At 45.6% G+C, this 27,127-nt stretch overlaps 1 protein-coding gene across 6 annotated transcripts in view; it reads right to left on the reverse strand.

Moving 5' to 3' along the window:
- Nucleotides 1–27,127, reverse strand: part of NGEF (neuronal guanine nucleotide exchange factor) — a 360,617-nt gene that overhangs the window by 168,348 nt on the left and 165,142 nt on the right. For all 6 annotated transcript variants that reach the window (XM_030216010.1, XM_030216011.1, XM_030216009.1 and 3 more), the window contains 2 exons: nt 20,428–20,711; nt 20,011–20,171 (listed from right to left, as the gene is read on the reverse strand). In XM_030216010.1, the coding sequence (XP_030071870.1) occupies nt 20,011–20,171; nt 20,428–20,711 (445 nt within the window). The remainder of the gene's footprint in view (nt 1–20,010; nt 20,172–20,427; nt 20,712–27,127) is intronic.

The following is a 27,127-nucleotide window of genomic DNA, read 5'->3' on the forward strand; positions in this document are numbered from 1 at the left end:
AGGGGTGGAGGGGTCAGGAAGGGAGAAGTCTTGGCTGCATATGAGGTGGAGGAGAGGGAGACATGCTGCATAGAGAGGGGATAGGTGGTGAGAGGGGGAGAAATGTTAAACATAGGGGTGGAGAGGAGGGCAAAATGGTGGGCATAGGGGTGGAGGGAAGGGAGAAATGTTAGACATGCTGGTAGAGGGGAGGAAGGTAGATATGCTGTATGGGAAGGGGAGAGAGACGTTGGACAGTGGGAATGAGAGGGGGAGATAGATATGGGGGTGGATGAGAGGTACACAGTAGGTGGTGAGGGGGGAAATGCTGGGCCATGGGGGAGAGGACTACTACTATTACTATTTAACAGGAATGAAGAGAGAAGGGGCAGGAAAATATAAGGCTACCATGGTGGGGTGGGGAGGGGATCAGATACTGGTTAGAAGGGTGGAGGGAGAAGATGATGGGAATGGTGGAACCCTGTGGGAGAGGGCAAGGAAATGAATGAGAGATAGTGATTACAGAGAGTAGAAATATGGTAATGGGAAGTAGATTAAAGATAAAAAGAGAAAGTAGAGATGGGGAGGAGTAAGATGGGGAATGGGAGAGCAAGAAAGTAGAGATGGAGAATGGGAGAGCTAGTGGGTGAAAGAAGAAGATGGAAATTTGATAGGTAGTTGAAAAGTAAAAAGGAGACAAAGAAGGGTGAGAGAGAGGCAGAAAAGAGCTACAAAGGAATGATCAGCATGTCAGAGGCAGGAATAGTGAGGGAACAGACAGGAGAGAGGAGAAAAGACAAATGGACTACAGCCGCTTGAAGAAGAATTGGCAGAGAGGAAAGCAGAAAAGAGAAATTGGAACCAGCAAAATGGAAAAATAAAATGTCCAGACAACAAAGGTAGAAACAAAGCATTTTATTTCGAATGTTATAAATGGAATATGTTAGCTTTTGGAAATGTGCATAGGAAATGTCTTTGTATTGTGTTCTGTAGAAAAGGAAATGCATGTTTTGTGTCTCCAGTGTTGCAGTAATGCTATGTTTAATTTCTTGGGGTTCCTTTTCAATTTTTGTCTAAATATTTTTATTTCTAATTTGTGATCCCTTGTTCTGTATTTGGTGAGGTTCTGTTGGTGTGATAGTAATGGCAGGTGGGAAATTAGAAGGGAGGCAAAGAGGAGAGGGAATCGGGGAGGGGAGCCCTCCTTTATTTTCTGACCTGGGCCCAAGCAGGTCTAACACCAGTCCTAACCCTTGCAGTATAGCTGGTGAGGATTCCCAGACATCCCCAGCTAAGGACCTCCTCCAAAGGCGGCCAGAACTCCCTTCTACCAAGCTCTGGCAACAGCATCCTTGAGCCATCGACAGCTAAGCATGTGTGGGGTGCTGGCATCAGTGGCTTAGGGTCATTGCTGCTGCCTGCCAAGCTTGGTAAAAGAGAGTTCTGGTCACCTTCAGAGAAAGTCTTCAGCTGACTGAGCTTGAGGATCCTCATTAGCTAAAGTATTTATATTTTGAGGTGGAGGTAGGGCGGAGCAGAGAAAATTTTGTGCCCACCCACTTTGGGCTCAGGCCCACCCAAAACTGGCTGTCTGGCTACGCCACTGGTTTGTATGCCAGCCTCAAATGCCATACCCAGCTCCACCACAGCAGTATGCAGGTCCCTGGAGCAGTTGTTAGTGGGTGCAGTGGACTTCAGCCAGGTGGACCCAGGCCCATCCCCCCCCACCTGTTACACTTGTGGTGGTAAATGAGAGCCCTCCAAACCGCCCCCAAAACCCACTGTACCCACATCTAGGTGCCCCCCTTCAGCCATAAGTGCTATGGTAATGGTGTAGAGTTGTGGGCAGTGGGTTTGGGGAGGGGATTTGGGGGGGGGCTCAGCACCCAAAGGAAGGGAGCTATGGGCTTGGGAGGTATTTTAAATTTTTTTTTTGTAATTGTTACAAGTGCCCCCTAGCGTGCCCAGTTGGTGTCCTGGCATGTGAGGGGGACCAGTGCACTATGAATCCTGGCCCCTCTCACGACCAAATGCCTTGGATTTGTTTGTTTTTGAGCTGGGCGCCTTCGGTTTCCATTATCGCTGAAAAATGATAACGGCCAGTTCAAATCCGTCCAAATCCGATGCATTTTATTTATTTATTTATTTATTACTTATATCCCACATTTTCCCACTCATGCAGGCGCAATGTGGCTCACAGAGAATTAAATAAGAGTACAAACTTAATAGCTTAGTCAACGTCAACGTGCTGTGCGTCAGACTCCGTCTGAAACTGGAAGGGATGCAGCTTTCACAGCACGAGGATGAAGAACTTAAATAAGACCTCGGCTGGGCTGGCGGGGGTAGGGGTTCCCCGCCAACTGAAGTAATATTTTTAAAATCCGTCAGGAGGAAGCGGACCTCGGCGGGGGTAGGTGACGGCGGTAGGTGGGGGAGGGTTGACAGCGGTAGGGGGGAGGGTTGATGGCGGTGGGGGGGGGCGGCCAGGGGAGGGGCTATAATGTGCCCCCTAACTCTAGCCCCTGCCTCCCCTACCGCCGAACCTCAGATACGCCCCTGCTCCAGACAAAATAATTGGAGTGGCAACAGGAAGGCAAGCTAGATATGGGGGAGGGGCAAACTGAAGAATCATTGCCATACATCATTCATACCCCTCTTTCTCCTCACTTTTAAATTAGGAATATAAAACACACAAAGAAACCCTCCCTCCTCCAGTCAGTTTCAGCTACCCGGTAAAACCACCATTATACTTGATAGCATCACTGAACAAATGTTTCTATACTGGAGTGGAGTCTGAATTCTCTACAAGATTAGTAAGAATCTCAGTATAAACCTTGAAACTCCAGTTCTTTATAATAAACTCCATATTCTTCAACAATGGACCTATCCCTCTTAAACTCGTCATACAAAAAATATTCAAACTGTGATTATCACCTCAGGAGCTGCACACACTCCTTCTACTGCCAGTATAACAGCTCTAACCTATCTATAAGTATTATACTGGATCCTAGAGTACCAATATACTGCTTATTGGGACACTGGAACAAGTTGGACTGTTACAGATTCCTACACAGACACTACATGCTAACAGAACCTTTCATCTCAGTCACACATGCAGAACATGGACAGACCCTCTTCTAATACAGAATAAAGGACCATAAAACTGGTTGAAAAGTGAGGTGAAGGAAGCTATTAGGGCTAAAAGAAACGTCTTCAGAAAATGGAAGAAGGAACCGTCTGAAAATAACAAGAAGCAGCATAAGGAGTGTCAAAGCAAATGCAAGGCGCAGGTAAAGAAGGCCAAGAGGGATTACGAAAAAAAGATAGCATTAGAGGCAAAAAAACATAGTAAAATTTTTTTTCGGTATATTAAAAGCAGGAAGCCGGCAAAAGAATCAGTTGGGCCGCTGGATGACCGAGGGGTAAAAGGGGCGATCAAGGAAGACAAAGACGTAGCAGAGAGACTGAATGAATTCTTTGCTTCAGTCTTCACCGAGGAAGATTTGGGTGGGATGCCGGTGTCGGAAATGGTATTTCAAGCGGACGAGTCGGAGAAACTTACTGACTTCACGGTAAACCTGGAGGACGTAATGGGGCAGTTCAGCAAACTGAAGAGTAGCAAATCTCCTGGACCGGATGGTATTCATCCTAGAGTACTGATAGAACTGAAAAATGAGCTTGCGGAGCTACTGCTAGTGATATGCAACTTATCCTTAAAATCGCGCGTGGTACCGGAAGATTGGAGGGTGGCCAATGTAACACCCATTTTTAAAAAAGGCTCCAGGGGAGATCCGGGAAATTATAGACCGGTGAGTCTGACGTCGGTGCCGGGGAAAATGGTAGAGGCTATTATTAAAACCAAAATTACAGAGCACATCCGAGGACATGGATTACTGAGACCGAGTCAGCACGGCTTTTCTGTGGGGAAATCTTGCCTGACCAATTTACTTCAATTCTTTGAAGGAGTAAACAAACATGTGGACAAAGGGGAGCCGGTTGATATTGTGTATCTGGATTTTCAAAAGGCGTTTGACAAGGTACCTCATGAAAGGCTACAGAGAAAATTGGAGGGTCATGGGATAGGAGGAAATGTCCTATTGTGGATTAAAAACTGGTTGAAGGATAGGAAACAGAGAGTGGGGTTAAATGGGCAGTATTCACAATGGAGAAGGGTAGTTAGTGGGGTTCCTCAGGGGTCTGTGCTAGGACCGCTGCTTTTTAATATATTTATAAATGATTTAGAGATGGGAGTAACTAGCGAGGTAATTAAATTTGCTGATGACACAAAGTTATTCAAAGTCGTTAACTCGCGACAGGATTGTGAAAAATTACAAGAGGACCTTACGAGACTGGGAGACTGGGCGGCTAAATGGCAGATGACGTTTAATGTGAGCAAGCGCAAGGTGATGCATGTGGGAAAAAAGAACCCGAATTATAGCTACGTCATGCAAGGTTCCACGTTAGGAGTTACGGACCAAGAAAGGGATCTGGGTGTCGTCGTCGATAACATGCTAAAACCTTCTGCTCAGTGTGCTGCTGCAGCTAGGAAAGCGAATAGAATGTTGGGTATTATTAGGAAAGGTATGGAAAACAGGTGTGAGGATGTTATAATGCCGTTGTATCGCTCCATGGTGTGACCGCACCTTGAGTATTGTGTTCAATTCTGGTCGCTGCATCTCAAGAAAGATATAGTAGAATTGGAAAAGGTGCAGCGAAGGGCGACTAAAATGATAGCGGGGATGGGACGACTTCCCTATGAAGAAAGACTAAGGAGGCTAGGGCTATTCAGCTTGGAGAAGAGACGGCTGAGGGGAGACATGATAGAGGTATATAAAATAATGAGTGGAGTGGAACAGGTGGATGTGAAGCATCTGTTCACGCTTTCCAAAAATACTAGGACTAGGGGGCATGCGATTAAACTACAGTGTAGTAAATTTAAAACAAATCAGAGAAAATATTTCTTCACCCAACGTGTAATTAAACTCTGGAATTCATTGCCGGAAAATGTGGTGAAGGCGGTTAGCTTAGCAGAGTTTAAAAAGGGGTTGGACGGTTTCCTAAAGGACAAGTCCATAAACCGCTACTAAACGGACTTGGAAAAATCCAAAATCCCAGGAATAACATGTATAGAATGTTTGTACGTTTGGGAAGCTTGCCAGGTGCCCTTGGCCTGGATTGGCCGCTGTCGTGGACAAGATGCTGGGCTCGATGGACCCTTGGTCTTTTCCCAGTATGGTATTACTTATGTACTTATGTAAAAAACATGCAGACAAAAACTGAAATGGAGATTCCCCTCCCCCAAGAAACCTAAACTATATAACAGTGCAATACAAGTAAAACAGAAACAGAAATACATTTTCTCCTCTACTTTGCTAAATACAAAATAGAAGCAATGTACATTCCCCAAAAAGAGACATTCCAAACCTTTAAAAGTATTAAATATTTTTTTCTATCCTATCTTTGTTATATGGGTATTTTATTTTTCTAATTGGGCTGGTCCCTGCCTCTTTTCTACTTTCCATGCGTCAGTCTTCTCCTAATTTTTTTTCCATGTCTTCCCTTCCTTCTCTACATCTGCCTGGCGCTGATTTCTTTTTTTCACTTGTATCTTTTCTATCTTTATATTCACTCATATGTGATTTTACCTCTTATTCTCCTGTTCTCTAATTCTATGGTCCTTAGTCTCCTTCTTTTCCTCTCTCATCTACCTACTTTTTCTCATCTCCCCCTCATCCCCTCTATCTCTCTCTTTCCCCAGTCTCCTATACCCCTTCTATCTATTACCTATTCCCTAGTCACCCATTTCTATCCTCTTCACCTCTCAGCCCTCATCTACCCTCTATTGCCTCTCATCCCCTCACCAGCCCCAGCTCCAGCTCCATCCCCATCTCTCCTTCTGTCTCCTGCCTTCAGGCCATTCTTATCTTACCCTATATCCTTTCTCCTATTACTTCTCTTTCACCATCATTTTAACCCCATTTTCACCCCCATTCAACAGCTTCAGAGACCTATCCCCTTCTTCTCTAATACCTCTTTACAGTACTCTCATTCCTTTTCAATGCCTTTTATCCTCTCTCCAGTGCTCCAGGTCATTCACACTATGTCTCAACCTCTCCCCTCTCTTACCCCTCTTTTCACACCCTCACTCATACTCCCTATGAACACATACCAACTCATATCTACCAATTTCCAGGTCTTCACTATCTCTTTGAAATTTCCACTCAATCTCTCCTATCCAAAGTTCCCTGCTCTGCCCCTCAACACTCTCCCACTCAATTACCAAGTCCCTTTTCCCCCTCCCCCCACGTTCTTGAGTTCCATCCATCTTCTGCTCTGTTCTCATTCTCCTTCTCATCTCCAAGTCCCATCCATCTTCTGCTCTCCCCCTCTCTCGTGATATGGCAGCTCTCACTCCCTTCCCTCATTCCTCCTCCTTCTCTCCGCTCCCCTCCCCCACCCACAGTCTTGCATCTCTTTTCTCCCCCCCCTCCCCACGTCTGGTATCTTTATCCTCCCCCCCCCCCCCCCCCCGCGATGATATGGTGGCTCTTTCTCCCTTCCTCCTCCCAATCCACGGATATAGCATTTCACTTCCTACACCCTCTCCCTCACATGCATATAGTGTGTGATACTCCAGCTCACATGCCAAAGCCCCCTCTTCTCACACATTTGCAGGATGCAGTAGCACTCTTTTCCTCTCCACTCCCTGCAGCGCTGCCCTTCTTCAATGTTCCGAGCTGCCAACAGCGTCAGTATCAGTGAGATAAGCACACTGCCTTCAGCGGCCCCAGAAGCTTCTGGGGCCGCTGAAGGCAGTGTGCTTATCTCACTGATACTGACTGCTGCCGGCGGCCTGGAACATTGAAGGATGGCAACGCTGCAGGGACCGGGAAGGAAAGAGTGCTACTGCATCCTGCAAATGTGTGAGAAGAGGGGGCTTTGGCGTGTGAGCTGGAGTATCACACACTATTTGCATGTGACTTGATAAATCTGTTCCCATATCTTCAAATTCTATCCTTGGCCCAGCACCTGTAAGCTAGTCTGGCTTGGGCTATAGATCTGATACCAGCAGAGGGTCTTATGGCAGCTCCTTCTTCCTTCGTAGAGTGGCCAGGCCTTGCAATTCCAGTCCACTTAGTTTGAACCATGCAGGGCTCAGTAGACACAGAGATGGGGTGATACTGGATAGCCAGCATATCAAAACAATGAAGTTATATTTTTTTAACTGAAATGAGCCATCATGGCAAATTTATCTTATTTGCCCCCTCTCACATTCACACGAATTAGCAAGAGGAGAGGGCACTTTCCCTCTCCCCCTTCCCTGGGCCTGACACCAGCACCCTCCCTTTTTCTCTTTCTCCAAATTCAAGCTTTTCTCCCTGCTTAAAATACCCCTCCCCTCCAAATAGGCAGCACTTTTTTTCCTGGGGCCATCCATAGGCAGCACTTTTTCCTCCTCTGTTCCTACAGGGAGCACTTACCCCCAGGGGTAGCTCACGGCAGTCTGCAGCCTGAAGCGAGGGATAAGGTGGCACCCCCCTCCCCAAGGCAACCATAAGAAAAGGCCCCCTGAGAACTCTGATCAGGAAAGAGGGTGAGGAGGTCCTCTCACTCTAAACCAGGGGTTCTCAACCCAGTCAGGTTTTCAGGATATCCAGAATGAATATGCATGAGATAGATTTGCATAGAATGGAGGTAGCGCATGCAAATCTATCACCTGCATATTTACTGTGGGTATCCCAAAAACCTGATTGGTGAGGTGTGTCCCAAGAGCTGGGGTTGAGAACTTCTGCTCTAAACACTAGTCAGGCAGTTGCTCCAAGAAAAAATAATACAATTTATATTTCCAAGCTATATAAAACAAAAACAAATCTAAAAAAACAAACAAACCTGTCAACATTGGTTACACGCAACAAAAATTATTTGAGCTAAATTATGTTTCCTGGATCTCTAATATAAAAAAATACTGCCCCCACCCTGACTCTGCATTGTCACAGTGTTAAATGCAAGCATATATTCTGTATCCACAGGAGCCTTCTTCATGCAACAATGAGTGCAGATCTGAACTAGACTATTTCACCATAAAATTCACCATATAAAATAAAATCTGATTCTGGTTTCATCTCAGTATCAGCAACATAACCCCTCTCCTGCAGATATAATGGGCCCAATAGTCAGTGTCACAAAATACCTAGCCACCCACCTGGTGTTACCCCGCAGCCACTTAAAGGGTCTATCCCCAGCACAGCTCAGGTTCGCCTGCTTTCACTGCAATCACAGCATTTTTTTTGAGAGACTGTTCCAAGAATTTAATTTCTATGTTTTTACAGCCATACCAGCCTAAGCATTTTTGAAAGTATTAATCAGCTGATGTCCCACTGCCCCTGATGCAGCCATTTATATACTTGCGATACATAGCCATGTCTGGCATTTTATGTTGAATATCTTGGAGCTTTTTAATCTACTAATAAAGATTGTGTTTTTTACAAGATCTGCTTCTTTGTTCTATCTTCCATATTGGATTTGGCGGATCAACTGCCTTGTTTTTTTTTTTTTTACTTTTGAAATACACTTCAGGGCATAATTAAGACAGGAAAATATCCAATACATTTTACAGACTGAAAACACACTGTTTCTTCACAGTTAGCTGGTGGTAGTCAGTGTTTTGCTGACCACTGTCGGCTTTACTCCCGGATATTCAATGCCAAGCTATGTCCATGTACCGGCATTGAATATCCAGGCATACACAGCTGGGTAAAACACAGCTTGTGTGATATTCAGCAATTAACTGGCTAGGATGAACTGCATCAAGATAATACTGTGTTTGATGCGGTTATCCTAGCTACTTAAGTGCTTTATCCCCCTTTCAACTCACCATACATAAATATTCAACTTGTGATCACCACCTCAGGAACAGCACAAGCTTAAAGCAGATGAGTTTTTGTTTGCCCCAGTGCCTGCTTTCAAATAGGGCCAGAAACTTTATGAAATAATACAAAACCCTATACAGAAAACTTACATAACAGCCCTAACCCACCTACAAAAAGACAGTGCAATAAATGTTACACTGGACCCTAGAGCACAAATATACCTGCCACTGAAATACTGGAACAAGATGGACAGTTACACATTCCTATACAAACACTACATGTTAGCAGAATCCGTCACCTCATGTGATACAAAATAGGGAACCAGAAAAAACATGCCCACAAAAACTGAAATAGAGATCCCTTCAAGAATGCCATACTCTATAAGCAGTGGAAATACTGATAAAAAAGAAAAATACAAAAATAGAAAAAATGTACATTTCACAAAGCAGGTACATCTTAGTCCTTAAAAAGCATTAAATACAAATAATGTTTTCTTTTCTACCTTTGTTGTCTGAGCATTTTATTTTTCTAATTGGGCTGGTCCCAGTCTCTTTTCCACTTTCCATGTGTCAGTTTTCACCTAAATTCTTTTCCATTTCTTCTCTCTTCTCTTGTCTTCTTCCTTTTTTTCTCTATATATGTCAGGCACTGATTTTTCATTTTATGTTTTTTTTCCTACTTTTCTCTCACCCTTTAGTCCTTAGTCTCCGTTTCACTTCTCATCTACCTACTGGCTTTTACCATCTCCTCATTCCCTCTTCAGCACTCCCATTGCCCCTTCTGTCTCCTTCTATCTTGCTGCACCGTATGCCTGGAATTAAGCTCCTGAGCCGGTACGCCAAGCCTCATCTCTGACAATCTTCAAATCTAGGCTAAAAACCCACCTCTTCGATGCTGCTTTTAACTCCTAAACCTAAATCTTCAAATCTCTGAAGACATACTTCTTCAACAAGGCCTACAACGAGAACCAACAGCTTCACTGATCCACTTTCCCAACCCAACCAGTTATGAAAATCCACTTCTTCTATCACCCGCCTAATCACTTCCTCCTTCTTCCCTACTTAAGCTCTGCACACTACTAACTGTATCTGATATTCTGGAATGACAATGTCATAACAAAACTATGTAAGCCACATTTAGCCTGCAAATAGGTGGGACAATGTGGGATACAAATGCAATAAATAAATAAATAAAATCCCTGATATGTCCTGTCTGTCCTAACCCTTATCTCTTACTTGTCCTGTCTGTCTGTCATAATTAGATTGTAAGCTCTATTGAGCAGGGACTGTCTCTCCATGTTCAAGTGTGAAGCGCTGCGTACGTCCGGTAGCGCTATAGAAATGATAAGTAGTAGTAAGTAGTAGTAGTAGTAAACCCAGCCCCCATCTTTCAACTACTTCCTTAGTCCCCCATTCCCTTTCTCTGTACTCACCCTCTTAGCCCTCATCTAGCCTTCATTGTATTTCATCACCCTATCAATCCCAGCCTGTCCTTCCCTTCCATCGCCTCCAAGGTCATTCTTCTGTCTGTTACCTTACACACCATGCCCAATAGCCACTCTTTCACCATCTTTTGAACACCATTACCACTCTCACGCAACCCCTTCAGAGACCCATCCCCTTCCTTCTAGACCCCACCCCAGCATCCCCATCCCTTTTCAATGCCTCTCGTCAGGGCCGGTCTTAGCAAGTGCGGGGCCCTATGCAGACCAATTTGGTGGGGCCCCATCCTAGCCCCACCCCTACCATAGCCCCGCCCCACCATAGCCCCACCCCCACCCTAGCTCCACCCCATTGATAAAATTATTCCATTTTTAGAACATTTTATTTATGAAATTTCAAATAAAGACAAATGAAGCTAAACTTGTACAAAAAACTGATTGAAATAATAAGCACAATGCTATCATGAAACCTCCCCTCCCCAGAAATTATTCAGTTCAAGTCCACTACAATTAGTAGTTCCAATTCTCATAACAAAGGAGAATAAAGGAAAAATATTAAGAAAAGATTCAGCACTTTCAAATTCCCCTATCACTCTGTAACCCATATATGCAATAAAATAAAAATGAAATGAAAAGATATACAATAAAATTAAGTGATATGTAAAATATAATGTACAATATAAAAACATATAGACCACCAAGGTATTAAAATTGTTTTAAAATATATACCACAACTCTCTGACTCAAGAAGACTCCGACTCTGTCATCCATAATTGTCTGACAACACACAGAAAAAAATAAGTTAAAAAAAAAAAATCAGAATTAATACCTTATACACCAATATACCAGCCATACGGAAAATGCAGATTATCAACAATATGAAGCTAGCAAGGGATCATAATATCACAATTCTCATGTAGAGCCACAAAACACCCTTTTAGAGAGAGTGTGTCATGATTTAGGCTCTACACCCTTTCCAATGTTTGGTGCCACCTTAGTAAGGCCAACACACAATCTCTCCACTGCAAAACACTATACACAAACGTGTGCAAAAACACATTCATAACCTTAACAAACCATAAACAGCACTAATTCCAAGGACAGGATGAGCTACAACCTTATGCGTGGCGTGGAAAGGCAACTGTAATTACACCGGGCTCTAAAACACCAGTGCACAACCTAGTGAAAAAAAAACCAAACAAAAAGGGCTGCAAACTATACGCTAGCAGAATACTGCACCTTCCTTGATCACACCTGAAAAACACATGAATGCAAAATACTGAACTGGAAAGTTACCTCAAGAAGTCAGACTCAGTATGTAGCAATACTACAAAAATTAAAACTTACATGAAAAATATCACAGATGCACATTTCCAAAAATTAACATATTCCAATTAATAAATCCTGAATAAAATAGTTTTTTTCTACCTTTGTTGTCTGGTGACTTTGTTTTTCTGATCATGCTGGCTCAGTATCCGATTGTGCTGCTATCTGTCCTCTTAACTCAGTTTCCAGGGCTTCCTTTCCATTTATGTCTTTACTTTCCGCCTTTCTTCTTCATTTCTTGCCCTACATCCGTAAGTAAAAGCTGGGTCCGCTGCAAACTTGACTGTCCAGTGGATCCAGCTTCTGCCTATTTTCTATATCCATGTGCACTTTTTCTCCTCTCTTCCTTTTCCCTCACCTCATCTCCTTCCTCACTCTTCCCTCGCCTCCATCCATGTCCAGCATTTCTTCTCGCTCCTCCATCCACCCATGTCCAGCGACCCTCCTGTCCCCCCTGCCATCCATCTATGTCCAGCAACTCCCCCTGTCCCCTCTGTCCTCCCCTGTCATCCACCTATGTCCAGAGACCCCCTCCCCTCCATCCACCCATGTCCAGCGACCCTCCTGTGCCCCCTGCCCTCCACCTATGTCCAGAAACCCCCTCCCCTGCCATCCACCCATGTCCAGCGACCCTCCTGTCCCCCCTGCCATCCATGTCCAGCAACCCCCCGTCCCCTATGCCCTCCCCTGCCATCCATCCATGTCCAGCGACCCTCCTGTGCCCCCTGCCCTCCCCTGCCATCCACCTATGTCCAGAAACCCCCCTCCCCTGCCACCCACCCATGTCCAGCGCCCCTCCTGTCCTCCCTGCCATCCACCTATGTCCAGAAACCCCCTCCCCTACCATCCACCCATGTCCAGCGACCCTCCTGTCCCCCCTGCCATCCATGTCCAGCAACCCCCCCTGTCCCCTATGCCCTCCCCTGCCATCCACCCATGTCGTGACCCTCCTGTGCCCCCTGCCCTCCCCCTATGTCCAGAAGCCCTCCTCCCCTCCATCCACCCCATGTCCAGCGACCCTCCTGCCCCCCTTGCCAACTGCCATCCACCTATGTCCAGTAACCCCCCCCCCGTCCCCCCTGCCCTCCACCCATGTCCAGCGACGCGAGTCTCCTCGTTCCCCTGCTGCTCCCCCTCCCTCCAGCCACCTGAGACATCTCCCGTCTGACCCCCCCCCCCGACCCGCCAAACGACCCTCTTCTGTCGCCCGCACCTCACCTGACCCGACCCAGCATTTTAAAAAACCCTCCAAGCAGCGGTGCCGGTGCCTTGCGTCTGAGGGAAGAAAACTCGCTTCGTCGTTGGCCGGCCTTCCCTCAAGTCCCGCCCTTACGGAAGTTACATCAGAGGGCGGGACTTGAGGGAAGGCCGGCCAATGACGAAGCGAGTTTTCTTCCCTCAGACGCGAGGGCTCCAGCACCGTTGGTTGGAGGGTTTTTTTAAATGCTGGGTCGGGTCAGGTGAGGTGTGGGCGACAGAAGAGGGTCGTTTGGCGTGGCGGGGAGGGGAGGGGAGGGAGATGTCTCAGGTGGCTGGAGAGAGGGGAGCAGCAGGGGAACGAGGAGACTCGCGTCGCGGGACATGGGTGGAGGGCAGACGAGCGTGGTCGGCGAGGCAGAGGCGAGGCACGCCGCGCGGGGCCCCCTTAGGCGCGGGGCCCTATGCGGCCGCCTCGGTCGCCTCTGCCTAAGACCGGCCCTGCCTCTCATCCTCTCTCCAGTCCTCCAGGTCATCCACATTTTGTCTCAACCTTTCCTTACATCATGTCCTTTTCTTGGCTCCTTCTCATATCCCTCATTTCACATCCTCACTCATTCTCCCAACCCATCAATATACTTCCACTCATATCTAAAACATCCAAGTATTCACTATCCCCTGAAATTCCCACTCCATCTCTCTTATCCATAATTCCCTGCTCTGTTCCTCTTCCTCTCCATACCACCCACACCTCCTTTCCCCATCCATCGTCTGCTCTGTTCCCCTCCCCTCTACCCATACCCCCAATCCCATCCATTTCCTGCTCCTTCCCCCCACACTCCTTAGCCCCATCTTCTACTCTGTTCCTCTCTCCCACCCACACCCCCTAGCACCATCATCTGCTATTCCCCTCCCCTACTCATACCCCCTAGCCCCATCCATTTCCTGCTCCTTCTCCCTCCCTCACCAGTCTCGTCAATCTCCTGCTCCTTCCTTCAGTCTTCCACCCCTCCTTGTCCCATCCATCTTCTGCTTTCCATTATCTCCTATTTGACTTTTTTCTTTCTCCATATCCACTGTCATTCCCTCTGTGTCCCTATCTGTCCTGTCCAGCACCTCCCCTCTTTGTCCCTATTCCCAAGTTCAGTATCTGTTCTCTGTGTCCCCACCCCTTCCCCTTCCCGCTACTGCCCCTGCACTTCCACTCCAAGGCCAGCATCTATCCCGCTTCTCTCCTCTGCCCCCTCATGGTACTCCCTCTCTCTTTCACTCCCTGGATACAGCATCTTTCCCAATCTGTCACCCCACCATGCATTCCATCTTTCTTCTCCCCCTCAATCCCAGCATCTCTCTCTCTCTCTCTCTCTCTCTCTACTCAACACCCCCCCCCCCCCCATGGGTACAGTTTCTCTCCCCTTCGCTTTCCCAGCTCCTCATCCAACCTCTTGCTTACTCTTCCCCATCCCCGTGGTTTGGCATTTCTCTTCCTAACCCTTGTGATCTGGCATATTTTTTCTCCTCCCCATCTGAGGGTGAGACATCTCCCTCTCTCCTTCCACCACCCGCTCCCCCCCGAAGTTCAGTGTCACTGTTCCTTTCTCCTTCCACCCCACCCCCCCCAGTGAGGTCCAGTATATCACTGTCCCAATCTCCTTCCAATGCCCCCCCTGAGGTCTAATGTCACTCTCGTTCCCCCACATGAGTTCCAGTGTCATTCTCCCTCTCTCCTCCCTTTCCCCTGGGAAGGTCCAGGATCGCTCTCCCTCCCCCCCCCCCCCCCCCCCCCATGAGATCTGGGATGGCTATCCCCCCCTCTCCCTCCTCCGGTGTTGCATTCTTCAAGGTGTCCAAGCCGCCGGCAGTTTTAGCAAAGTAAGCATGCTACCCTCAGCCTGCCCGGAAGCTTTCTCTCTGTAGCAACTTCCTGTTTTCATGTAGGTGGGATGCTGCAGAGAGAAGGCTTCTGGAGAAGGCCAAAGGCAGCATGCTTATATTGCTAACACTGCCAGCAGCCTGAACACCTTGAAACTGCAGACCGAAGGAGGGAAATGGAAGAGGTGGGAGTATGATACCAAATCCTGCAGGGAAGGGGTGGAAGCAGAGAGGGAGATGCTGCACCACTCAGGGCAATGCCAAAGGTGGCAAGCCATTTGAGGGACAATGCCCCCTCACCCCCAAACTATGCCCATGGATTCCTCCCATTCCAATCCCCCTCATTCCCTTCCCCACTCCCTAAGAACATTGTTCCTATAAATATGGAAACCTCCCTCCCCCCCTCCCCCACGGGCCTACCTTTAAAATCCCTGGTGGACTGGGTACAAAGAGCATGAACAATTCCCACTCGCTCCTGCCCATCATGGATCCAGATTCAAAATGGCTGTCACGACGACCATCTAAAGAAGGGGACCAGGAGGTTGGGAGAAAGGGGGATCAGAATCAGGGGGATGGGAAACCTGACCAGATACCCTTGTGCAGGTCCCTGCTAATATTCAGTCAGGATCTGCACATGTGTGTTATATGGGGGCCCAGCTGAATATCAGCTGAGACCCACATAAGTACCAGCGACCAGGAGAAATGTAGTCAAACCTGAATATTCAGTGCTGATGCCTATGAGGAGCCTATTCAATAAAGGAAAGTAACAATCTACTTTCTTCTACAGAATACTAACAAAACCAGGTATATACACGTGTATGCACTTAGGCATGAGCACTTAAGTCAGCCACAGAGCTAGTGTACATATTCACACCTGGATTCCGGATATGCATGTACCTTATAACATTTTATAACGCCCACCTACAAATTATGCGCTACTGAAGACATGTGCATAGTTAAAAATAGAATGTAGCCGGATTTCCAGCATTTATGTACAAATACTTGCATATATGCCAGTAGTCATTTACATATACATTTACTGTATGCATTTTAGTGCCTTCTTTATAGAATTACCTACTTAGTAACAGGGCGCTGAGGTTTAACAGGCAAAAAGGTGTCTATTTTGGCCCTATTAATTATAAAGGCATATAGCCGCCTATGTGTCTACAAAATTCTGTCAGAAATAAGAAACAAAGAGCATATGCATAGCCATACTGGGGCAGACTGAAGGTTCATCAAGCCCGATATCCTGTTTCCAATAGTGATCAATGTAGATCACAAGTACCTAGCAAGATCCTAAAAGAGTAAAACAGATTTTATGCTGCTTTTCCCATAAATAAGTAGTGAATTTTCCCAAGTCCGTCTTCATAATATTTTATGGGCTTTTCTTTTAGGAATTTGTCCCAACAGTTTTTAAACCCTGTTAAACTGCTATTACAAGCAATAGCACCTACATTGTAGTTACAGACATTAAGTCTGCTTGAGAACAGGTATAAATGTCCACACATACAGTAAGCAAGTATTTATTTATTTATTTATTTATTGCACTTGTATCCCACATTTTCCCACCTGTTTGCAGCAGGGGCGCAATTTCTGCCCAGGCCCACCCAGCCAAGTGCACACACACTGCAGCAGCAGCAGCAGCAGCAGCGCATACCACGGAGACGGCACCCGCTCGCGTTCTGGCTAAGCTCTCTCCAGGTTCTGAGGCCCGCCCACCGGTGCCTCCCGTCCCGTGGCCTTTTCACTGCCTCTCAGAACAGAAGCCCATGGGGGGAGCAGTCGTACCGCCTTCGGTAGCGCGGAGTCCGTCGGCTGTTCGCCACATTTGTCCGTTACACACACACCCCTCCCCTTCCACTAGGGCGCGTGACCTCTCCAGAGACACGCGCTCCTTGGGTCATGCGGGACTACGACGAGGTGACTGGCTTCCTGGGCCAGTGGGGACCCTTCCAGCAGCTCATTTCTTCCTGTTCAGCATCAGTATCATCCCCAACGGCTTCGTGGTGGTGTTCCTGGCCGCATCTCCCGAACACCGTTGCCTGATGCCGGCCACCGCTAACCTGAGCGAGGCGTGGAGGAAGGTCAGCATCCCTAAGAAGATGGTGGACGGGGTGGCGGTGGACAGCATGTGCTGGCGGTACCGGCTAGACCGGGTGCTCAATATCTCTGCCCAGGGGCTGCTGCCAGGGCTGGACGTAAACGTGTCCGAGATAGAGACGGAGAAATGCCTGGACGGATGGACGTACAGCACAGATGTGTATCGCTCTGCCATTGTAACAGAGGTATGTGCTGGGACAGTAGGTGATTGTGTTTGTGTTGAACGCTGCACGGTGATATAATAGAAACAGCGACAACATGATGCACCAGGAAACACACACGTACATCAGATTGCCCATTACCACATTATAGCTTTGCATGTAGTTGAAATGATTGCAGTGCTGTGGGTAAAGGGCTATGTCTGAGGCTGTATATCAATCTTGGAGCTCTTTTACTAAGCTATAGTAAGCAGCTAGTGCAGGGTTTATTTCGTGGTAGACAGTGTGGATCCATGCTAATATCTCCTGCGCTAAAAAGGCAGCCATCGTAGTAAAAATATTGCTAGCTGTCATGAGTGCTGATAGTTGTATGTGCATCTGCCCTACTGGTAGTCTGATGTATTGATTATTTACCACTGGAGCTAGAAACTCAATTACAGAAACTTTCAAACAGTGTTTCTAGAGACTGTCATGTAGCTTTCCTTCAGTGGATACTCAATCACTCAAAACAGTGGAGAAAAAAAAAAGACCTCAGCAAGTTAATAACTGCTTCTTAACTAGCAGTGCAGACATACCAGCCATGGGAGGTCAGAAAAAGACTCCACTAATGGTGCAACTGTATGGGAAGAAGAAATGCCAATAACAATTCAGAACAGAACAGTAATGTCAGCTATGCAGATGACTTCAGTTTCTCAATATTTTCAAATTATATTTTTTCAAACACTACTTATCCAGATCCTTCCAATGCGTAGCTGTTACACATCCCAAGGAATCCTCATTTCACATCTGCTGCTTTAGGGGATTGATTAATTTCCCTTGACCACAGTGATCTTCAATAGGGCAGTGTATGGGAGGCGGGGATAGTGCTGGGCAGACTTTTATATAGTGCCCACCCATATTAGCTCTGGGCCCACCCAAAATGTCAGGTCTGGCTATGCCACTGGTTTGCAGGCTCAATGTGGCTTACAAAGATCTGTTATGGCGTCGCCATACCAGGATGAAGAATACAATTGATGTTACAAAGAAGTCAAGGAAGACAAGAGGATTTGGTCAAGCAGTTGTAGAGAAATACATTCTGAATAAAGTTGGATAGGTGTTGTGTTTTAGTTAGTTATGGGTTCTCGTGGTATGCTTTATCAAAGAGGTAGGTCTTCAGAGATTTGCGGAAGTTAATTAATTTGTTGATCGTCCTCAAGTGAGTTGGAAGTGCATTCCACAGCTGTGTGCTCATGTAAGAAAAGCTGGTCGCGTGTGTTAGTTTGTATTTTAATCCTTTACAACTGGGGAAGTGTAGGTTAAGAAAGGTGCGGGAAGATTTTTTAGCATTTCTGGGTGGCAGGTCCACTAGGTCTATCATGTAGGTCGGGGCATCTCCGTAAATGATTTTACGAACAATCATGCAGATCTTGAACGCGATATGTTCTTTAAGTGGGGACCAGTGTAATTTCTTTCTCAGGGGTTTTGCACTTTCATATTTTGTTTTCCCAAATATGAGTCTGGCTGCGGTGTTTTGGGCTGTTTGAAGTTTGCTTGTAGATTAGCGTATTTTATAACAAAAATGTGTACTTTGTGACTCCGCTCATGCCCTACCCAGACTGTGTTCCCAGCAATGCCTAAAGTACAAGTATATGTGTTCACACCAACATGTGTACTTTTATACCAGACCTAATTTTATAAACTCATTTATGTGTGTATATTAGCACATATGTTCTAAAATGACTTTATAAAATTATCTCTTTAATGTTAAGAATTTGGCATTAACCCCTGGATTCTATATATGGCACCAAGATTTGCGCATGGATCAAAAATCTGTGCACAAATTAGTTAGCTTACAAGACAATGAATTTCAATTAATTGATGCTAACAATCAATTGTTGCAATTAATTGGGAACAAATTTGCGCACACATCTCCCCAAACTCTATTTTATAACCCCAAATGCCTAAATCTCCTAGTGTGCAACTCAAAAGGGGGTGTGGCAGGGACATTTCTAAAAGTTGTGCACAGGGTTAAAGAATAGCCCCATTTCCATGCCAAAATGCCCAGAGTTGGGTGTTGGCATGGAAATGGGGTCTAAGCACCATTCTATAAATGGCGCTCAACCTGGAGTGCCATTTATAGAATAAAGCGCCACACTGATTTTTTCTGGTGCTATTTATAGAATACCCCCCTAACTGGCTAAGTGCTCTTAAAAACAAAGTTATAAGACTAAATTTAAAAATTGTCCCATTGCCCACTCCTATTTCCTCTTTTCTCCCAATGTGTAAAATATATTTTTTAAATGGTCCCAAGCTCTTCTTCCCTTTCCCTCCCTCCCTCCTTTCCGTCATGTTAAAATTATAAAAATAAAAGAAGCCCTTCGACCCCCATCCCCTTTCCTCACTCCCAGCAATATAAAATGATTTTAAAAACAGACTCTGCAGCTCACATCCTCTTTTCTCCTTTCCTTCCCTACCTCCCTATATGCTACAAATAATCTAAGGAGTCCTGCCACAGGGCTGAAAGCCCCACCCGTTCCTCCTCCAGTCAATAAAAATTTAAAAGCTTGCAAGGGCAGCTCTGAGATCCCTTGTCTGTCTCTTGTTCAAATAAAGATACAGAACTTATAAGGGATCCCTTATTCTACCATTTTTTTTTTTGTGGGGGGGGGGGGGGGGCAACTTGTCCGATGTCCTTGCTGCTGGTCCTATGATGCACAAGAACACCAGTCTGGAAGTTTCAGCCCTTGATTTTTAAAAAAGCATTCATAATTACTGAGGTTTAAAGGATTTTTTCCTGCACCCCCCCCCCCCCTTACTCTGGTGCCCTATATAGCCCTCTACTTTGTCTAATGGAAGAATCAGACTTGATAAAGAGGGATGGCATATACCCTTCTTCAATGTTGCAAAACCAGTCCTATATCCAAAACTGAATTCACTGGCTCAGCTGGCTGTATTTTAAAGGGACTGTAGTATCAACAGCTAAAAAAGCTACTGCAAAAACCCAGATTTTCACTGAGATCCTGTTGCTATTTTAACACTGACCTCCAAGACTTGGGTGACCAGGAACAGCGATATAGAGACATCTTACCTCTCACTGGTCACTAAGACCTCCAGGATGTTGGAGAACAAGAAGTGAGCTTCAGACTGGTTCAGTGCTGACTTCAGGTTCTCATTTTCCACGAACAGAGAGACCATCAAGCTTAAACTCTTGTAGTATGAGGCCTCGGAAGTCACAAGTTCAAACATGGCCTGTAGGCAAAATACAAAATAATCTAACTACTGGTTGGTACTATAAAATTATTATTGTAAATTTATTGGACTTTTTATTCTGCCAGTACCTACACATGACTGCATGGGATTTTACACATGATTTTGTACTACAGAGCAGAAGCAAAGCAGTTCATAATTATGTTCATTCCTCTTGGGCTACCACACTGGAAAGAGCTGAATATCATTAAACACATATATTCACAACCCTCCATACATTTCCCATGTGTTTGTTTACCTCTTGCAATTTGATCTCTTCTGGCTGGAGGATGTCTAGGACACCACTGTTTCTAATCTCAGGGAGATCCTGCCACAAGTTGAAGTTAGAACCAGAGCTCTGGAGCCGATTGAGTGGAGGGGGAGGCCTGTTTTCCTGGGTGTTGAGTGGTGCTTCCTTTGTTGGAATCTCTTCATTGTTCTGGGAGTCCAGCTGGTGCTCTGTGTGTACATATGCATCCTGCTGCCGCCTGGTTTCAATCTCTTGCAGTGTAGATTTATCACGATATTCCTGGTACAAGAGTTCTGAAAAAGAATGGTATTGTTAGGAAATATTCTGGGCCAACCCAGTCGCTGACTTGTAAGTAACTTGTTTGCAATAAAGAAGACCCAGGTTCAATTCATAGTAACATAGTAAATGACGGCAGATAAAGACCTGTATGGTCCATCCAGTCTGCCCAACAAGATAAACTCATTTTACATAGTATGCGATACTTTATATGTATACCTGAGTCTGATTTGTCCTTGCCATTCTCAGGGGACAGATCGTAAAAGTCTGCCCAGCATTGTTCTTGTACTAAAAGTTATGAAGCTAACGTCGAAGCCCCTTAAAATTTACACTCAAGCCCATCCATATCTATTCAGTCACGATCAGGGCGTAGACCATAGAAGTCTGCCCAGCACCGATTTTGCTTCCCAATTACCGGCGTTGCCACCCAATCTCCGCTAAGATTCTGTGGATCCATTCCTTCGCAACAGGATTCCTTTGTGTTTATCCCACGTATGTTTGAATTCCATTACCATTTTCATCTCCACCACTTCCCGCGGGAGGGCATTCCACTTATCTACCACCCTCTCTGTGAAAAAATGCTTCCTGATATTACTCCTGAGTCTACCCCTGGTCCTTGCTTCTGCTCCCTAGACTAGTAGAAACTAGGATACTGTGGAGGAGGCCTTCACAGGCTCTGAGGAGAGCAAGGAGTCTTAGCCATTGCTGGATGGTGACACCTGCTACTGGAATCAGGGTGTTTGCACAACTTGTCCAAGGACTATCACTACATTGGTTGTGCAATAGAATGTTCTAAAATTATAAGTGAAGGGTCATGGTGACATAACCCAATGCACACTATCTCTGACTGAGCTGGAGCTCACAGGAGAAAAAATACTCTGCAACAAATCAGAGCATGAGAGGAAGGGGAAAATATAGAGGCAGTAGAAGGACAGCAAGATAAGGGTTCATTTACAAATTTATTAGTTGACTAGTAACAAAGGCCCGTTTCGGAGAAAAATGAAATGGGCGCTAGCAAGGTTTTCCTGGGTGTGTGCGCCGTCCACCCCCCCCCCCCCCCCCGAGGTCACACCAACCAGTGATGCACTGTGGCCCCCCCCCCAAGGTGGCAGCAGCCAGTGCACCACCATCCACCCTCCCCCGAACAGGTCGCCGGCGCTTCCACTCCTCCTCTCACGTCGCTACGGGGTACGCCTCCACCAGTCCAGGAGCACTGACGTCAACGCTGAGAGGAGGAGCAGATGCAGAGCTCAACCCATGGCTGGCTGCGGGGCTCCGATTCCTTCCTTAAACCATTTTCGCAGGTTCACTTTTTAAATTTGTTTTTTCTATCTGATGGAGAGGGGGGGGAAGCAGCGCTCAGCTGATGTAGGACAGAGGGTGGGGGTGCATGCGCGGCGGCGACCTGTTTTGGGGGGGGGTGGAGCAGTGGGTGTTGCGATATTGGGGGGGTGGAGGGTGGAGCAGTGGATGTTTTGACCTGGGGGGGTGGAGGTGTTGAGCGGTGGCAACATGTTAGGGGGGGTGTAGGGTGGTGGTGGTGGGAACTTGGGGGGGGTGAGGGGCGGGGACTTTGGGGGGGTGTGGGCGTCTGGCTCGCTGATTCCTTCGTTCCGTCTCTCCCTCCCTCGGATGCTGTGGCTGGCTGCCTGCTTGCTTGCCTGCCTGTTTGGTCGAGTGTATGTGCTCCGCCCTCGACGTCACCATGTTTGACACGAGGGCGGGGCACAGACATGGTGAGTTGGATGGCTTCACCACCATGAACTTACGAACCGGTGTGTGATTGCCTGCAGTGACGTCAGTGTCCTCAGAACGTTGAGGGAGCGTTTTATTATAGTAGATTGTGAGTAAATAATGGCCATTTTTTTCAAAATTGGTGCCCAGTAAAGCTCTAATTACTGTAAAATTTACAAAAAAAGATTGCAGCATATGTCTGTTGGACCAGATTATTCTGTTAGTGATGCTAAATGGTACAAGAATCTTGTTATAGAGCACACTTCTGATTGAACTCTGTCCCTGCCTTTCATCCACAACCGCCCCCTAGGAGCAGTCTGACTCATAGCTGAGAGACACAATCACTGTGAACAAGTTCTGTTCCTTCTGTTACTATTTCTAACTGTGCACACTACAATTTGTGTTTTTAATACTGCAGATATTTATGGTTCTGTGTAAAATAATTTAGCTAAAAATACATTGGGAATATTATACTAAGATTCACTGGTCAGAGGATTAGAACAGGCAATCCCTGCTAAAATTATAGCTTTACAGTGGCAGCACTTCTTTGAAATGTTTCCAAACACAGCAAATTCTTGCAAAATACTTATAGTGCCACTGAACTGCTTTGTGCACTTTATTTAGAAAAATATCAAGATCTTATGGTATCAAAATGATGCCAAAAACCAGTTTCTACTCTTGCTTCTGGTATGGGATTTGCATTACAAGACGTATGAGGAGAGACTTGTTGACCTGAACATGTATACCCTAGAGGAAAGGAGAAACAGGGGTGATATGATACAGATGTTCAAATATTTGAAAGGTATGAATCCACAAACAAAACTTTTCCAGAGATGGGAAGGCGGTAGAACGAGAGGACATGAAATGAGATTGAAGGGGGGCAGACTCAAGAAGAATGTCAGGAAGTATTTTTTCACGGAGAGAGTGGTGGATGCTTGGAATGCCCTCCCGCGGGAGGTGGTAGAGATGAAAACGGTAACGGAATTCATACATGCGTGGGATAAACATAAAGGAATCCTGTGCAGAAGAAAGGGATCCTCAGGAGCTTAGCCTAGAATGGGTGGCAGAGCTGGTGGTTGGGAGGCGGGGCTAGTGTGGGCAGACATATACGGTCTGTGCTGGGGCTGGTGGTTGGGAGGCGGGACTAGTGCTGGGCAGACTTATACGGTCTGTGCCGGGGCTGGTGGTTGGGCGGCGGGGATAGTGCTGGGCAGACTTATACGGTCTGTGCCAGAGCTGGTGGTTGGGAGGTGGGGTGGTGGTTGGGAGGCGGGGATAGTGCTGGGCAGACTTATACGGTCTGTGCCAGAGCCGGTGGTGGGTGGCAGGGATAGTGCTGGGCAGACTTATATGGTCTGTGCCAGAGCTGGTGGTTGGGAGGCGGGGTTGGTGGTTGGGAGGTGGGGATAGGGCTGGCCAGACTTATACAGTCTGTGCACTGAAGAGGACAGTACAAATAAAAAAAGTAGCACATATGAATTTATCTTCTTGGGCAGACTGGATGGACCGTGCAGGTCTTTTTCTGCCGTCATCTACTATGTTACTATGTTACTATGCTTCTGGTTAATACTGGAAACAAAAAAAAAAAAGAAAAAACAATAACAAAACAAAAAAAACAGCTTGAGTATCTCAATCAGAAAGAAACATGCATAACAGCTGTTGTCTAGTTGGCTGGCAGTTCTTGCTCACTAAAGAGCTAAGAATGCATGAAAAAAAACAGAAAAGATGAATTTTCAGTTGTTTATTGCCTAAATACAACAGCTGACCTTTTTAAAACTACTATTCAGGATTACACCGTGTTCACAGGGCATCAGTTAATTTAACAATTGATGTTTAAAAAACAGTTTGGTTTATATGTGGTGTTATTTGTAAATGTCTACACACTTTTTTTTATTTTTATGAATTATGTCTTCTTTTCAAGGAATGAATGTATAAGATATATTCAGTGAGAGATAAGAAGAAATAGAAAAGAAGATCTATATTATCAGTTCAAGGACAGAACTCAGTCTAATCGCTGCTTTGTGTCGGGAGCTTGAACAACACATTGCTCAACATTATTAGTAAAAACAAGAGACGAGAACACAGCTCACAGACTGAGGTGTGATTTACTGAGTATTTATGGATCTTATTTCCTATACTAGTAGTATAATTTAACAACACTTCCTCTGTCCTTTTCTACTTATTCCTAAAATCCCACACCTCCGATTTTACATCTTTATGCATCTTCTCCATTTTCCTCATCTATCTCTTAGAACCTGAATCTTATTGCCTTCTCATTCATGCAGATATATAACCAGAGCATCACAAATGCAAAAACACAACCTTGAGGTCATGCATGCTCACAAAGCCAAAGGCATGCATATATATGGTATCACATTTAGTCAGAAAAATGCTATTTCAAAAGTCAGCACCCTCCATTCACAAGTCAGAGAAACATTATGATACTACAGTAACTTACCCCTTCTCTAAATTGGTCAAAACAGACACAACTGCCACCTCTTGTTCTGTAGTTTTCAGAGAAGATACATGGAGCTCTGAACCAGTCCAGACAAGCATATAGTTATATCTTTTTCTGCTTCACATAGACACATACGTACCGCAAACACTGCCATAGTCCACCCTCTACCTTTGCTCCTCCTTATTTCATGCACAAGTAAATCTCTGAGTGCCTACTTCTTCTCCTTCCAGTATCGCTGGAAGGAAGGAAGCAAGCAATCACTCAAACCAAATGGCCAAGATGTCAGCTCAGGCTACCCTCCCCAGTTTTTTCATCACATCTGTTCCGTTCTGTCAATTAGAACCTAACATGGCATTTACTCTAGCTCATAGAGGTTTATGCAGAAAGCTTCCTGCTACATAGTGCAAGGTTCCACATTAGGAGTAACTGACCAGGAAATGGATCTAGGCATCATTGTTGATGATATGTTGAAACCCTCTGCTCAGTGTGCGGCGACGGCTAAGAGTGCAAATAGAATGTTAGGTATTATTAGGAAAGGAATGAAAAACAAAAATGAGGACGTTATAATGCCTTTGTATCTCTCCATGGTGCGACCACACCTCGAATATTGTGTTCAATTCTGGTCACTGCATCTCAAAAAAGATATGGTGGAATAAGAAAAGGTACAGAGAAGGGCAACGAAAATGATAAAGGGGATAGCATGACTTCCATACGAGCAAAAGCTAAAGTGGCTAGGGCTCTTCAGCTTTGAGAAAAGACGGCTGAGGGGAGGTCTATAAAATAATGGGTGGAGTGAAATGGGTAGATGTGAATTGCTACTCTTTCCAAAAATACTAGGCCTAGGGGGCATGCAATGAAGTAACAACATAGTAAATTTAAAATAAATCATAGAAAATATTTCTTTACTCAACGTGTAATTAAACTCTGAAATTCATTGCCACAGAATGTAATAAAAGCAGTTAGCTTAGCGAGGTTTAAAAAAGGTTTGGATGGATTCCTAAATGAAAAGTCCATAGACCATTATTAAAATAGACTTGGGGAAAATCCACTGCTTGATCCTAGGATAAGCAGCATAAAATGTATTGTACTGTTTTGGGATCTTGCCAGGTACTTGTAACCTGGTTTGGCCACTGCTGGAAAGAGGATGCAGCTTGATGGACCTTCGGTCTGTCTCAGTATGGCAATACTTATGTACTTATTGGTTACCGTGGGTTTAACACAGTTTTATCATAGGACAGCAATGCAGAAAGGGTTTCATCAAGGGTGTTAACTCACACGGAAACCTTGACCGCAATTCCATTTAAATGAATGCAAATGTTTTAAAGGAAATGGCCTCCGAGTACCTGAAGGATGATCCTCTACACACCTTCAAGGACACAAAGATCCTCTGAAGGACTATCACTAACTATACCCTCTTCAAAAGACATTACACAATGTGATACCCACAAGCGAGCCTTCTCTGGAGTAGCCCCTACACTCTGGAATGCACTCCCTGAAAGGCTCCGCTTAACACAAGATTATCTCCTGGGGATGTACTGATGGGGCCTGCTGCCATATAAAGGAAATTTACCTTATATAGAAGTAGTCCCCGCATGGTGCATTCCCAGGATGTACTGTGCAGGGCAAGGTGTAACCATTTTTCAAGATGGCAGCAATGAAGGCAGGAGCGAGTGGGCATTTTCTGGGAGGGAGGGGGGCCACTAGACACTTTGGTTTGATTGTATCCACCATGGGGTAACAGAATGGTGAAGAGGAGTGAGCAACTGGTGCAGGTGCACCCATCTCAATCCTCAGAAGGTTCTGGATGTGCCAGACCAATAAGAGTTTCCCACAGTTTGCAAGAATAACCAAAGTCGCTAGTGAATAAACCCGTGTAACTAACCCTGGAATCTATCTGGATCTCTATTTCTGATCTGGCAAAATTCATACCCGTGATAAATAAATAAATAAATTAATTAATTAATAATTTCGGGCCTTGCCTTGTTACTGCTGTGACTAAAATTACTGCTGTTGACCTGGGACTGCCTGTTACGGAGGAGGGTCTGTGATGATTACTTTACAAACCAGTGGTCAAATTGACTTTTATACCTTATCGAGAACAACAATAAACATTTGTTCATACAGCCTACATCTTCCCTAAATGGGTGTAGTTACCGGGAATTACACCATCTGATTGCTGTTTGAAGTGTGGTGCACAGGCTGCAACTATAGGTCATATGTTTATATGTTTTGGCTATGCCC

Source organism: Microcaecilia unicolor, chromosome 10 (genome assembly GCF_901765095.1).
Source record: "Microcaecilia unicolor chromosome 10, aMicUni1.1, whole genome shotgun sequence".
NCBI lineage: Eukaryota > Metazoa > Chordata > Amphibia > Gymnophiona > Siphonopidae > Microcaecilia > Microcaecilia unicolor.